Source organism: Blennius ocellaris (assembly GCF_963422515.1).
Source record: "Blennius ocellaris genome assembly, chromosome: 19".
Lineage (NCBI taxonomy): Eukaryota > Metazoa > Chordata > Actinopteri > Blenniiformes > Blenniidae > Blennius > Blennius ocellaris.
Genome location: NC_137668.1, coordinates 21,516,703 through 21,533,019, shown reverse-complemented (window position 1 = coordinate 21,533,019; position 16,317 = coordinate 21,516,703). Strand labels below are relative to the sequence as shown.

The window sequence follows — 16,317 nt, the reverse complement described above, 5'->3', positions numbered from 1 at the left end:
TGTGTCTCACTTCATCTTTCCAAACCTCCGGCCGTCACTGAGGAGCAGAAATTATCCACTACAGTTTCTAAATGATCTAAATGTTCCATTTCATCCTGGTCATGGTCCAGAGGAAACAGTTCGAATCCACATCCCACCACTGCCACTTCGTGCGCACCCAAACACAATGGGTGTGTTTTCCATAGATGGGTGTTGACTCTTGACTCTGCCAAGCTGCAACCGTCGACACTGGGAGTGCCCTCATGTTAAATAACACACATCACTCCAGCTGAGCTTCACTCAACTGGAATTATCAGCAATACTCTCTGACTGGAAGAGGCAAGCTTGTTTGTGAGTTAAATGATGTGTTTTGTTATTGCTGTCAGCTGACATTAACATTGTTTGAGTCAAATTGTCAATAATAGTGTTGTAGCTACCCACTGGCAAGTTATATTCAGAGTTCATCGTAAATTAAAAATTGTGCTGAGGGATAAATTGTATCTTGCTCTTTGAATCGGTCGTCAAATTCAAGTTGTCACTCATTTGCTGCTAAACTGTTTCCCCTCTGGAACAGACACAATGGCAATGTCCGTCCCTGTGAACGACGCGAACACCAGCTTCGCTCTGGCTCTGCTGAAGAGGCTGAGCGAGGACGACAGCACCGGGAATGTCTTCTTCTCCCCGTTCAGCATCTCTGCAGCCCTGGCCATGGTGATGCTGGGGGCCGCGGGCAACACAGCTGCACAGATGTCAGAGGTACACACACAGGGGGGGGAAGAAAAAAAAATAATAACAAGACAAAATAGTACAGTCATTATGTTAACACACCCAGTAGTGTTGAAAGAACTCACATACGCAGTGAATGATTTTGCAGTGGTTTTGTCACAGTGTTGGAATTTTTCACTTCTATTCGACAACAATATAAAAAGGGTGTGGTTTTCAGGTTTCAAGTTCTGTCATGTTCGTAGTGCACTGAGTGCACTGTCTATTATGTATTAAACAGTACAGTACAGTACAGAATGAATGTATTCATTCACATTAAACTGTATACCTGTGGTACCTTATGCAATAGAGTGAAGTTTCCAATCCACTCCAAAGGCACTGATATATTTAGCGAACATGTTTCACACCTACTCTGGCTAGTTGATGCAGCAACATCTGTCAGACTGATGTGTATTGGAAGGCAGCTGAACTGGACAATTCAAACCAGCTCTCAGATTCATAGTTTCAAATTTGGTGTTGTTGTTTTTTTTAAATTTGTGACAAAGGATAAAGAAGATGAACTTCGGATGGAATTTTACCTGCTGATGTAACTGTGCACTGGTCGTCGTGGGTAAAAAACTTGTGCGGGCAAACCGCCTGGGATTATCAGTTTTCAAGGATTCAGTAGTGCAGCAACAAGACTTGCTCAACTCTTAACTCTTAACTCACATTAAACACCTTAAACTTAGAAAAGCTAAGATTGGATTGCTCGTTTTGTGCTTTCACAGATTGCTGTCAGGATTTGATTGTATAGTCGTGTCGCATTAGGATTAAAACCGCACCCTAACTTTGTTTTGTCTTCACAGTGTCACTCATTCTAATAAACAAAATGCTCCATTTCTCTTCCAGGTGCTCGGGTTCACCAGGTCAAAGGAAATAGGGTCATCGAAGGTAGAATCGATGGCCACTGACACCAGCACGAACCCACAACCCAGTGAGCCCCAGGTGCGTTTTTTTCCAGGCTATAAGCAACAAAATCCGGTGGGTGATTGAGCGTTTGAGTGTATTAAGTTAAATCTTTCATGGGTGGTTTTACATCTCAGTTCTGGACCTTATTGGGTTTCACTTGGGCACTTTTTTTTTCTTCCCCCATTGTAATTTGTACAGGGGTTGGGCTCATGAACAGAGCAACTTTCTCTTATCTTGGGGAGTGTGTAGATGATTTTTTCTTTAAATGATGAGAACATTACCACCTGCTTCAGTGCAAAGGTCAAAGTGCAGACAGTTGGAACAAAGTGAGTGATGTTAGCAGGTTAACAAAGGGCTAATTCAACTTCAATAAACAATATAAATCAAATACTATCACTACATGAACCAAAATCGATGTTTAAGCTGCAAACATTCAAATCATCTCAAAACAATGGAAACATGTAGCATGGAGCATGGTTTGGAGCCTGTTCTCATCACTTAACAGGTGAGGTGGGAAATGACAAGAATCAACACTAACAATAGAGAAAGTTGTGTTTGATGTGTTTGGCTCAGTGTTTGTTTTTTGCTTGTTTGTTTGTTTGTTTTCAAATAACTACTGCAATGCCTGAAACCCCCCAGAACGTGGCCCAGAATGACATCCATGCCAAATTCGCTGAACTCCTCAGAGGTTTCTACAAAGATGCTGCTCCGTACGACCTCAACCTGGCCAACAGGCTGTACGGGGAGCAGTCCTACGAGTTTGTCAAGGTGTGTGTGTGTGGGTGTGTGGGTGTGTGTGTGTCTGTGTGTGAGCATTGGTCTAACTGCATACCGCGACAGTTGCTCACTACAAAAATTAAAGAGTTGACTCGTGTGTGCACAAAGGTTTTTTTGCATTATTGTTGTGCAATCGGAGAGATTTGAACTATCTAACTTTTAAAGTCAAAGAATTACATATTATTTCTGAAATGGTAAAGAAAAAAGCTATAGAGTGAATGCTTGTTGGATTATATGCTTGGAGAGAATATAAATCACAACCTGTAAATCGTGAATAAACAACAATAGTCCAACAACATTTATTTGTGGAAAGGCATGAATTGCGTGTTATTTAATCAAAATATTAAAAAATGTAAATGTGTTATACTAAATTGGGATGAAAGCAATGCTGTAACACCAATACATTTAGAGCAATTAAATTGCTCTAGCCCACTTTAGCACACATTGTATAACTCTACACTGTATCCTACAATATCCATCATGCAGTTGGTACTTTTCTCAGACAGTACTTGTTCATGGCGACACGTTTCAACCTGCACATCCACTAACCTACTTTTTCCATATCGAATGTAGCAGTCCTTTATGAGTGTGGTGTTATGCACGATATAATTTGTCCTGCAGTGAATGAGTGAAAGTGGTCATTCAAAGGTGTGTTTTTTTTTTTTTTTATGACTACAGCTATTTCTTGAAGAAACCAAAAAGTTCTACAGTGCCGAGCTTGAGTCTGTGGACTTCAAATCGAGCGCAGAGGAGGTCAGGCTCAACATCAACGGCTGGGTGGAGAAGCAGACACAGGGTGGGTCTGGGAAGCAGTGATATCATATCAGCGTGTTAATCCCAATAAGCACCGTTCAGCCCATACTTAAATAATTGGATTAATGGAGCCAGGCAAGAAAGAAAGAATGTCACGGGACAAACAGAGACAAACCATTTGATTTACACACTCATATTTGGAAATGGAAAGATGGACTTTAATTACGTTTGGGATTTTCTAGAGTCAAACAAAATCTGTTGAAAAGTCTAAAACTGACCAGCAATGACAACAGATTTCACAACTTCAAAGAAATCTCAACGTTTCATCAAATTGTCATTTAAAAAAATGCGATGTGCTCATTATCGGTTAATAACTGTATAATTGATTTGAAAAGGAATAAGAAAAAGCTACAAGTGATCAAATATGGTTACTTGCCGCATGACGGGTGAACCTCAAATGTAGTTCCTACAAATGTGCAGGAAGGACATACAAACTCCACAAAGGAAGGCATTCATTCCCAGGCTACAACTGTGTGGCCGCCATTAGTTACCACAGTGTGTAAATCACTGAAGTGAAATGCTTTCTGACCCTTTGCACTGTCAGCAACTCCCTGTCAGAAACTCCCTACTGCTTTGTCATTTTGTTTCAATGCATTGCCTGTGTTTTGAGCAATGCTTCGTGTTTCTGGTTTTTCAAGTTTCCACACCTCGTTTGAGTGTGTCTCACACCAATCCCTCATAGTTCAGCTAAGTACATTGTCATTGTGTTGTATGGAATTTATCCCGGTTAGCTTTGAACCAGATTTTACCTCAAGTGTAAAATGTTGATAATATTTTCCAGAACATTTGTTGGATTTTGTCAAAAATTATCCTGACTTAGAGGAAATAACGTGCATTTTTCAATTTCTGAGAGTCGTTATATTGTAACGTAGATTTTTTTTAGCGCATGAAAAGTAATCGATGATGATGATGATGGTGATACTTTTGCTCCGTGTCGCTCACCAGGTAAGGTGGAGAACCTTCTGCTGCAGGGTGTGGTGGACAACATGACCCGCCTGGTGCTGGTTAACGCCATCTACTTCAAAGGCAAATGGGCCAAGCAGTTCAAGGAGGAAGACACGGTTGATGACTATTTCAGAATAAACAAGGTGACTGCACACAGAACAGCGTTGAAGAAATTATACTTAATATAACACAGATGATCTGAGGTCTGCCACCACACCACCTGTAGCCACATTGGCTTTGATTTTGCTATCTATGCAACAAATTAATTATTAACTAAGGAAACTGTTTGGTTCTCTCTTCCGCTAAAGAGAGATGAGAATGATATTATGAAGTTCCTTAAATTCACTGAGCATCAAACAGCAGTGTGCAGGGTTGGACATTCAAGGCCAGTCGCGGTTTTGGACTGTGGGGGGTAAACCACAATGCACAAAAATATAACAGGTAATCTCCATCCACAAATATTTTGCTATGAGGCGAAAGTACAGTACCAGCTTCTGGCCCAGGATGAATTCCTTCTTTCATAATCATTCCCATTTTTCATCCAAAAAATACATTTCTGAAGAAGCCTGACAATTATTTAATAGCATCGTCAAATGCAACCAGATTTTGCAAATTAAAACTATGTCAGATGATAGTATCAAACTGCTGTACACAACAATAAAGTGAACAAACAAACTTGAATTACAGTTATTAAGAGAATCAACGTTTTGTGAAGTTTTGATGCATCAGCTTGTAATCTTTCCCTTTTTCCATCTTCAGACTGAGACCAAACGAGTGAAAATGATGCGGCAGATAACAAAACTCTGCATAAACACCATTCCAGAGGTCAATTCCCAGGTAATGTCCTGTGTTCTCCACTTGTATAGTGTGCTTTTGTCCATCCATGTTGCATTTTATTGTTTTTGAACAGATTTCAGTAAAATGAGATGAGTAGAGCTCATCTTCATATGAGAGATGAGCTTCATTCTTCATATGAAAATCAAAATAATAATATGAAAAAAACTGAAATCTTTACAAACAGATCCTGGAGTTGCCCTACATAGGAGAGGACCTGAGCATGTTTATCATCCTGCCTAATGGCATCGAGGACGGAACCACCGGCCTGGAGAAGGTAAGACATTCATGCGCAGTTCACCAGGCGAAGCACTTGAAACAGATGGACTGACCAGCGTCCACACGCAGGTGGAAAAGGAGCTGACCTTAAAGAAGTTTGTGGAGTGGACAGATGTGGATAAGATGGGGAAAAATCTCGTTGAGGTGAGTCTCCCTCGCTTCAAGATGGAGGAGAAGTACGACTTGAACGACGTCCTGAAGAGCATGGGCATGACGGATGCTTTCGATGTCTCATGGAGCGACTTTTCTGGTGAGATGTGAAATAAATGCACAAACTGTTAAGTCTTGAAGCAAAGTGCTGTAACTGAAAAACGTATATATAAAGAAACCACATTGTCTGTAGACATTGCAAATGAATTCTGGTCGCGTTTCCTTCAATCTGACAGGAATGTCTTCAGCCAAGGACCTGGTGCTGTCCAAAATGGTCCACAAGTCGTTTGTGGACGTAAATGAGGAGGGACCTGTGGCTGCTGATGTTACTGGAGGTGTCATCAGTTATCCTCGTGAGATAATTCCTATCAGATTCTTCGCAGACCACCCTTTCCTCTTTTTCATCCAATATAAACCCACTAAGTCCATCCTCTTCGCTGGAAGATGCTCCTCCCCTGAGTGATCACGACAGTGAAACGTACACATTGGACACACTTCGAGTTGGCGGGCCTGTGCATAAATACTGCATCTGTATAGGTCAATATTCTTTGCTTCCAATGCCATGGTATGGCATATCTTGTCTGGTAAAACAAATAATAACAGTAACCGAACAAAACTTTGGAAAAATCCAAGTCCAAAACTTGCCTTTGTCTTGTTTGTGCATGCATGTAATCACAATATCAATTATTAAAGATTATATCAGTTAATGAATAAATGTTATTTCTGTCAACATAAAAAAAAAATAAACATATGAAATTGTATTTGTGTCATGCTTCTTTGTTTTACAATTGCTTTTACGATGAACTTTCTTTCCTCACCACAATCTAATAAGCTGTTTCTAAGCAGAAGGTGGTCACACCCATGTTCAATAACATCAAATGTAATGTTTTGGATTGTGGGAGGACAGAATCAACGCACAGGAACTCTAAACTGGTCTTCTGACATGAGAACCAACATAAAAATCATTTTCTTTATTGTCCTCTTATATTAGTTCAAGAAATGTTCATATTGCACACCAGATGCACATTCACTCACCACACAATAAATTCAGTTTTCAAAATGTAATTTACTAAAAATAAATAATAATTTAAGCCACACGTTATTTCTTGCAATGTCTGGGAAGAAATCACAATAGAGGGGGGAAAAATCTCTATATAGAAAGCCGTTGTGCTTGGAAAAGGAATCAAAGTACCATAGTTTCTTCCTGCTGCTTCTCAAGCTCTCTGGCGCCCCCAAGAGGAGGCTTGGGCACATTATCAAAACCACAGCCAGGGTTGAGCAACTAGAAGTATTTACAAGTGTCACAACTGATCTGAACAATTCAAGCCTTTTTTTCTGAAAGGTGGCAGTGACCATCACCATTTTAAATCTTATATTCTTTGTTTGTGTTCAAATAAGTACATGGGAACAATGGTAAGGTCATCTAATGAAGAAAGGAGCAGATTAGCAAAACTCAGGAACACAGGAGAGTTTATTCTAATGAAGAATAAAAGACTGTTACACTGGAAGTGTTACTCAGAGAAAAAACATTAGTTAAAAAACAGCAATATTTTTCTAATGGGAGCTATCAAAAGATTAAAAAAAATTAAATACACCGTACAAACCTGTAGATGACTCTCTCTCTCTCTCTCTCTCTCTCTCTCTCTCAGTATTTCAGGTTTACAGCACAGCCTGCTGGAGGAAATCAAAAACAGTTAAAAACACACTACTTAGTCGCTTAATGAAAAATTTTAAGAAAGTATAAAATGTATGCAGTGATGTAATCTGTGAGGTTTATTCCCCGTATCATTCCCCAATAATGAGAAGTGAATATGTGTATCATTATTATTGCAAACCATCGTAAAATCATTGTACAAAAACCGATGTAAAATAGAGTGTAAAGTCAATTGTGACTCTGAAAAAAGTTTCACTTTCTTTAATAAGTACTGTCAAGTCTTTTGACTAAAATACTATATATTTGATGATGTGACAATCCTCAATATCAGAGTGCTTCATATTATTTGCCACCAACTGAATTCCAGAGATTGTCACTTCCAGAGTTGGAATTGTCAGAAACTATATAGTAGCCATGAAAATGATATGAAACCTCCCTTTGATTGGAATGCAGATCCTGCTAATAGTCAAATTAACCCTTTAAAAGTCATCAGAACTGTACTGTGCTCTAATGTACTCAGAGATATTTCAATAATGGTTCAAGATTACCGGTAATCTATTTTAATCCACTTTCATCGATATGTGAATGGATCAGCCTGTGCTGCAACAATATCTATATGTAGGTAGGCCAGCAATAAGCAGAGCATGTCAGAACCTTCCAGGTTGTCCAAAAATAATGTTTAAAAAAAACTATAATGAGTAGTGAGAACATTTGTGTTGGTGTTTTAGATAGAACAGATTTTCCAGTGATAATGTGTTTCTAATACAAAGAGAAGTCGAATCATTGTGTTCTGTTCTGCAGCAGCTGTGTTGGAGAGTTGCAAACAAAGTGGAAAAGCAGAAAACGTGTTTCAAATTTTGCCAAAATAAGTTTTTGGCTTTGAAACATTGGTCCAAGCATTCCTCTTTTTAGAAAGGAAAAATTGGCAAACCACATGGAACTTTTATTTATTTATTTTTCTAAGTTTACAGGCAAATGAATGCCTCAATGTGCTCAAATGAGAAGAATCAGTAGTTTGAAGTGTAGAAGAGAATTAACACACACTTTCAGACTCCCCCTCACATAAGAAATAACACCAAGTTTATGAAAGCTGCGGATTGTTTCTGTTGTAGAATATCTAAGATCTGTTTGATTTCGGGCCTACGTATTCACTGATATTTATGCCATCTGCCAGGTCACTGCCACCCCAGGCCGGTTACGTTGTTGTTAGATTTGAGCCCCTTAATCAACGTTGTTTTACTGGTGGCGCCAGCAACTGGCCTCTAAGGATGAGATTACAGGGAAACGACTTTATATACAACGGAGAAGAGTTTGTCGGGGGTGGGTCAGATTGTGCATGCCTGTGTGTGTGTGAGGAGAGTTTGGGGAATGTGTCTTTGTCTGTCAGGTGTGGGAGCGCTCCGGCTTTACGTCTGAATAAATTCCACTCTAAGCATCTCACCCTGTGTCTCACTTCATCTTTCCAAACCTCCGGACGTCACTGAGGAGCAGAAATTATCCACTACAAATTGGCGTTGTCGGCAGGATTTCAAGAGAACAACAAGCATGGTAAGAGCAAAATGTTTTATTCTGCCTTGCCATGTTATTGTTTGACGAAATCAAAAGAACAGATTGAATAAATGTTATGGATGATTGTATATTGATTTAAAGTTAAAATTAAGTGAGGCCGTGAGTATGGAAGTTGAATTATTGGTTAATGAACAACAGTCGCACTCTGTTGGGATTTTGTTGGTGATTGATTATTGAAAGTTCCTCTCAGGACACTGACTGAAGTCTCCTCGCGCAGTTCGGGCAAGGACTCCTGAGAGATGCCCCAGTTGTGAGCGTTGCTAGCTGGGAGGTTTTGTGTGAACAACAGTTGTGAGCGTGCGGCTAGCTGGAGGGCTTGTGGAAGCCTCGTGTTCAATTGTCTGTCTTGTTTGTGTGAATTTTATGTGCGATCTGCTCAGCACGTCACTCAGCACTGTGGTGGGCTGGTGCAGGATCGATGAGTTTTATACCTGATCTCTGATAGGAGATCACTTTCTGTGAGCCTGTTGGTCTTGTCATTTTTTCAAGTGGTGAGTTATGGGTGATCAGAAAGTCTTGGGGTCGTTTCACTGCAGTAACAAAGTCTGTTATGAGAACAGCCCAAGCTGGGACCAGGACTGTGGAGTATTTATGCGAGGACTCCACAGGAGGAGAAATAGGGCTGCAGACCATTCTCCATTAAAACTGACAATAATTCATCACCAACGCACTAAATTTCATTATTGTTTAAAATGTATTGTTTAAAAAGATGCTCTGGGAATTATTGAAATGTGAAGCGCGTCTTGTTCTGTGTTGCTATGTGTGATTTTGTGTGTCACTAAATTGTTCTACTAACATTATAGAAATAATCATAGATAAGGGTAACATACAGTCAAATCAGTCCACAACAGAAGTAGATAAAACTAAAGGTAAAAACGCAAAGATTGGAAAACATAAAATAAAAAACAAACTCACCAAAGGAAAGAAAATTTATTTTTAAAAAAAGATGAAAAATGTATGTTTAAAGACACTTTTAGAGTTTATTGAAGCAAACTGTCCGCTGTGTTCTGCAGTGTTTGTGTTCAGTGTGTCTCTAGTGACCTTGGCTCCTCAGCAGTTTGATAAGAGCTGCTGAAAGAACTCTGTTTCTCATGTATGTTAATACTCTCATTTAAGTAACAATTCCTTTTGTGTAGATGGAGTGGTTTATGCGCGTTTAAGTTTTGTGTCTAATGTAATATTTTATGTTAGTATGTAAGGAGGAAACTTAAAATGGGTAGTCAACAGTCCACTCATTCTGCAACAGAGAGACATGAGTGTTTGTTTTAGGTTTTAACTCCTGCTGGTGCTGCTGGTAGAATGAAGAGTGTGTGCTTAGTTCTTCTTGCATGTTGTGCGATTGTGACAGCGGTTCATTTAATGATTGTAAGTTAGAGCTAACTGAAGGTTGTTTTTTTTGTTGGTTTTTACCTATTGCTTCATGCCCGTCTGTTTTGTAGTTTTGTAGTATCAGCTGCATGTCTGAATGTATGAGAATGTGTGAGTTGCAGGATCTGAGGTTGAAAGTGAGTGAGAGAGTGAAAAGGAAAGAAACAGGAAGTAGCTAGAAAGTTGTAGGAAGTGAGATAGAAAAAAAGATTAGAAAGAAAGAAAAGAGAGAATTTTGTTGATAAGCAGTTGCGGCTGCTGAGATGGTTCGGAGTATATGGTAACTATGAAAAAATAACGGCAGCAAAAGCATGAATACACAGAGTTATTGGGTAAAGTTAATGTTAAATTTCCAAATGATCAGACAATGTAATATGTCCCAAAAGCTATTGATGGAATAGCTGATGTGATTTCATCCCTAATTGACCAAGCGGCGTTGATTGAAACGTCCAGTCCTTGTAATACACCTGTTCTGCCTCTTCCAAAACCAGGCAGACCTACTGAATGGAGATTTGTTCAAGATTTGCAAGTAATTAACAACATTGTTGTACAGCAACACCTGTTGTTCCAGATACCGACACCATTTAGGCTTCTTTGCCTTCTAATAGCACGTGCTACACAGTCGTGGACTTGTGCTCAGGGTTGTTTTCTATTCCGTTGCACCCAGTCAGTATTTGTTTGCTTTCACCTACAGAGGTAAGCAGTAAACTTGGACGAGGTTAGTCCAGGGCTTTGTGGAGAGTCCGGGGGTGTATGCAGCAGCGGTTAAGCGTGACCTGGAGGACCTGCACCTCATGGGAGGAAGCACGCTCATTCAATATGCCGACGACCTTCTTGTCGCCTCACCAACACCTGAGGACTGTAGAACTGATTCCATCTGGCTTCTGAAAAGACTGGCACAGTGTGGTCACCGCGTGTCGTTGGCCAAACTTCAGTTTTGTTTGCCTCAAGTTACATATGTGGGCCATGTTTTGAGGGATGGACAGAGGCTTCTGCCCCGAGAGAGTGAAACTTCTCGCCAATATGTCACCACCAGCCACCAAGAAGGACATGTTATCGTTCCTCGGAATGGCAAACTACTGTCGTCACTGGAGTTTTGAGTGTGCAGCTATGGATTGTGTGTTGAGAGCTGCTTCTCTGAGTGCTGCTCCGAGAGAGGTGGAGTGGACCGCCGAGATGAAAGATGCTTTTCAGAGACTCAAGCAGGCGTTGAGTTCAGCTCCAGCGCTTGGCTTGCCGGACGACCATCAACCGTTCATCTCCATGTGCATGAAAAGGAGGGTGTTGCTACTGGAATGTTGGTGCAGAAGCATGGTGCGCATTGCCGTCCTGTGGCGTATTACTCCTCGCGTCTCTCCCCAGTTGTCCTCGGCATGCCTCGATGTTTGAGATTAATGGCTGCTGTTGCCACTTTGATTGATAAATCTTCAGATTGCACTTGCACACGATTGTGTAGTTCATGTGCCACATGTAGACTTGCACATTTTGAATACTTCTGCTGCTCAGATACTCAATTTCTTTTCACACAACGTGTGGATCTGGAATAAATAAATAAATACATAAATAAAGTTTGATTTTAATGATATCTTTAAATGATCAAAGCTGCACTGATGATTGAGAAAGGTCCGTGTTGCTACGTAACTGGGGTGTGCACAAGGCCGGGAGGGGATGGCTTGTGGATTCACCCTAGTAGTTGTCCTGTTTGTTTATGTCTCAGCAGGAGACAATGTTTATATCATAAATGGATTTCAAATTACTCTGAAGAAAAAAATACAAAAAAAATAAAACAAATACAACTATTTTAAACACTTAACTTAAATTTCAATGTGGATTTGATCTAACAAAACAAATGAAAGACATATTGTTAATGATAATGGATAAAATACAATTACATTAGACTTAAACAGTCTCAATCAGCAGGTTTAGTTAAAAGAACAAAGAAGAAATTTTGATTACTACTTAGTAATTAGGAATAAAATCTTAAGAAAGAGATCCTGTGGGTCTCATAAACAATTGATATCAAAGACCTGAACTAAAAAGTCCAATAATAAATCATCAGATGTAATATAACCAGACCACCACCAGGACAGTACATTCAAACTCCAAATTTAGTGATTTACCTGAACTTTTTACAGTGAAAGAGAACTGTAGGAACAAAGTTAATCAACCAGTGAATAAACCAAAAATAAATAAATGACTAGTCTGACTGTTTTATGCATGTTAAAAGTCAAACTACTGTGAGGGACAGAGCCATTCCCTTTGAATTCAAATAATGAGAATTAAAACTGTAGATGCATCCTGAAATGTCGTCTCACCCTCAGTAGACTCAAGGTTGTTTGTGGTACGAAGTGAACACTGCCTGATAACAAGGTTCAGGACAGATCGTGGCTCTCTGCAGATTTGTGATGTTTTTTTGTAGAAGAAAAGTCTGGAGGGAGACACTGACAGAGGAAAGTAGAAGGCATGTGGTGATCCAACTAGAGATGTTTTATGTGTTGATATAGAATAGAAGATTAAATAGAAGCCATTTTAAATTGTACTGTTAAATTAAATTTAACATTATTTAATGTTCTGTCCTCCATGTGTGGCTTCTGGGCCAACATGGAGGAAAAGGAGGGAGAAAAGAGATTATTGTCCAGTGAAATGATTTGTTGTTGTCAATGGTAAATATTAAAACTAGATGTTTTTGTATGTTAGTTGGCAAATTGTCAATTTGTTTGTATTTGTTTATTTGTCAGTTTTGTTTGTTTGTTTGTTTGTTTATGTGGAATCAACAATATAGATGCTATTAGAAGCCATTTCAGCATCTGCATTGGGGTAATCGAGCAGGCCTGATCACCCTGTTGGTTATCACAATCCTGATTGTCTGAACAATTTTCTGGTGAGAAGCCAAAAGAAATAAATTATCCAAAACCCAGACAAACACAACTAACATTTGAAGGAAAATTTAGAGTCAGTGTGGACGTGACGGGACTCCAGTGTGAGTTCCTAGCTTTCATAGTGAGTCATGTGGCTATTTCAATCAATCAAGAAAATACAGACGACTTTACAAGGGACTGATGACTATGTGACTACGTCTGTGTTAAAACTCACAGAAACTTTGAGGAAATTTCATTTGCAGGTATCCAGGAGACTGCTGAAGCCTGGAGAGGAACCAACTGAACCACTTCACGTGGATGATGCATTAATCAAGTCTCTATCTGAGTTTTTGTTTCCCAGACAGAAAGCTCCATACCAGGTGCTGAACGTGATGAAAACCGCTCTGAAAAGGAGGGGAGAGCAGAGTGGGTACATGCGACACGGTGCTGCTCGTCACCCCAGACCAACTCGTCACTGGCAGACCAAGCCGGCACCGACCAACTTGAAGAAGGACAGAGAGCCTTCAAACGAGTGGTAGGATGGGTGTCCATCATCCTACTGCTGGCGTTCGGGATCCATGGTATCCTTTCCCTCGCTGTGGATGCAGGAGGTGTGCATTCACAGATTCAGACAGGTCGGCTTACCTGTTTACCAAAATGGATGAAGATCCAAGACACATGAACTTTGATACTGGAGCGGCGAGTGCCTCGGCACTTAGCAGCGGTCCAGACGACGATGACGACGATCACTTCTCCGGCACAGAAGGACTGAAGCGAAAGCCAAGATCAGTGAAGCAGGCTTTGTTTCACTGCAGCAATAACAGGTGTGCTGTTAATGACTGTTTTATAGCGTCCCCCAAGTATGTTCACAGGAAAAGCTGTGGTGGGGTTCGCTGGCATCTGAACACGTCACAGTGGTGCAGACAACAAGGTCAAGAGTTGAAGTGACTCTGAATCTGGGGAATCTTCAGCGTCCGAGCCCATGCGGGTTCTGGTGCTTCACAAGAGAGCAGCTGGAGGGAGATCCCAACTGCACCGCCTGGAAGGTTGTTTGACTGGTGTGGAGTGGGACCTGCCCTTAATGAAGGTACAAGGACAGGTGCCAGGAGAAGGAGAGCAGTTAGGAGTGAGCTCGTGTCTGGAGGTGATTGAGGTGCAGACGACGAAAGTGAAGCTGCCGGAAGAAGTTTACATGATCTGTGGTGAGAAAGCGTACAGGTGCGTTCCAACTGGTTTTAGTGGAGTTTGCTATCTGGCTTATCTGATCCCAATGATCAGGAAAGTCGATACGGCAGAAGTTTTGGGATTGTATCACCCTTCACATCGACAGGTTCGGAGCTTGTCTACTGGTCAACAGGTGTTTGGAGTGATGCTTCCATTTTATTTTGTGTATGCTAATCAACAAGGAGTTGCAGGAGGTAAAATCAGTGGCGTTGGAGAATAGAACGGCATTAGATATGGTGCTGGCAGCTCAGGGAGGTGTGTGTATGGTGATTGGGACTGAGTGCTGTGTTTACATTTCTGATGCAACGAGAGAGGGGATTGATTTAGTTCATGATACGGCTAATGGAATAGCGGAACTTCACGATTCACATGGTTTTGATTTGGGGAATTTTGGAGGCATGTTTGGATCTTGGGGAACTGGGCTGGTCAGATTTCTGGTAACTGTGATTACAGGTGTGATTGCTTTAGCGATGATAATCATCTGCGGAGCTGCAACTGTAAGATTCATGTGCAGGAGAGTGACTAAAACCACATTTCAGGCAGTTCAGGTCGTGGCATCCCCTATGGTTGAAAAAGAAGAAGATTACAGGCTGAAGTGGATCGCGAACAACAAGGAGTGAGAAGGTTTTGTTTATTAATCAGTAGTGAATAGATGAAGGTACTGTTGGTACTCTTAATTCGTCTTAATCAGGTCTAATCAATACAATACTCAAGTAGATATAGGTACATTTTAATTAGACAATGATGATTGTGAGTGAATAATAAAGATGATTCTCACCTTGTTTCGATAATCAATGACACTAATCAATATATACTCCATGCTCAAGATCTCAGGTAATCAATATCACTGTATTTTGGGGTCCTGTGCACCATACAACCGAAAAGGAGGGACCTCAACGGGAATGTGCCTTAAATATCTACTGTTTTCTTTGATGCTGTGATTTTCAATAAAGATTCATTTTATTTCCTTATTAAAAAAAAGAAAAACACATTGCTGCTACAGCATTGTTAAAAAGAGTTTATTACTTTGTATGTTTGATACCTTAATCAGTATTACTCCTGTACAGATTACGGATTGACATGTTTCAAATGATGGTACTGTGATATGTAAATGTTACAATTGTATTGTCTTTTTGATGATTTCAATGGACTCATGCATTGCATTGTATGACTTTGTAACTTTGTAATCCGTTTCTCTGGGTCACACATAGATGCAGAGGGGACCAGCTCTTTTACTCCTTTCCCGAATTGGCCAAGGGGAAGGTGAGGTTTGGGCTGGATCCTCGGCTCAAAGTCTCTAGGTTGCATTCTCTGTGACTTTCCAACTGATTTGGTAAACATCTGCACATTCTTATGTGTATAGTTGTGTTGAAAGGGCTGGTTTATGTACCTCGGAGGGGCTGCGAGTCAAGGGGGAGTTTGTGTGACCAATTAAATTCAAAGCAAAGAAAGAAAAATGAGATGCAACAAAGAGTGTGTTTTGCCAGAGCAAAATGTGATGTCATCATGAATGTTGTAAGTGTGAATGTGAATGCATTATTCCATCTTATATGCTAAAGTCTCCATCTTGTATGTGTATTGGTAGTAGTGTTGATCTCACGATCAAAAAGGAGGGATTTGTTGTAGAATATCTAAGATCTGTTTGATTTCGGGCCTACGTATTCACTGATATTTATGCCATCTGCCAGGTCACTGCCACCCCAGGCCGGTTACGTTGTTGTTAGATTTGAGCCCCTTAATCAACGTTGTTTTACTGGTGGCGCCAGCAACTGGCCTCGAAGGATGAGATTACAGGGAAACGACTTTATATACAACGGAGAAGAGTTTGTCGGGGGTGGGTCAGATTGTGCATGCCTGTGTGTGTGTGAGGAGAGTTTGGGGAATGTGTCTTTGTCTGTCAGGTGTGGGAGCGCTCCGGCTTTACGTCTGAATAAATTCCACTCTAAGCATCTCACCCTGTGTCTCACTTCATCTTTCCAAACCTCCGGCCGTCACTGAGGAGCAGAAATTATCCACTACAGTTTCTAGATGATCTAAATGTTCCATTTCATTCTGGTCATGGTCCAGAGGAAACAGTTCGAATCCACATCCCACCACTGCCACTTCGTGCGCACCCAAACACAATGGGTGTGTTTTCCATAGATGGGTGTTGACTCTTGACTCTGCCAAGCTGCAACCGTCGACACTGGGAGTGCC

General features: G+C 40.6%; 1 protein-coding gene across 1 annotated transcript; it reads left to right on the top strand.

The window, feature by feature from the left end:
• The first annotated feature begins 239 nt into the window (after positions 1 to 239).
• Positions 240 to 6,195, top strand: LOC308144006 (leukocyte elastase inhibitor-like). The gene is made up of 10 exons (XM_080514990.1): positions 240 to 330; positions 554 to 735; positions 1,591 to 1,686; positions 2,290 to 2,418; positions 3,106 to 3,223; positions 4,186 to 4,328; positions 4,945 to 5,022; positions 5,207 to 5,296; positions 5,368 to 5,548; positions 5,685 to 6,195. The coding sequence occupies exons 2-10, from the start codon at positions 559 to 561 to the stop codon at positions 5,909 to 5,911; spliced, it is 1,239 nt and encodes a 412-aa protein (XP_080371116.1). The 5' UTR covers positions 240 to 330; positions 554 to 558; the 3' UTR covers positions 5,912 to 6,195.
• The last annotated feature ends 10,122 nt before the right edge of the window (positions 6,196 to 16,317 follow it).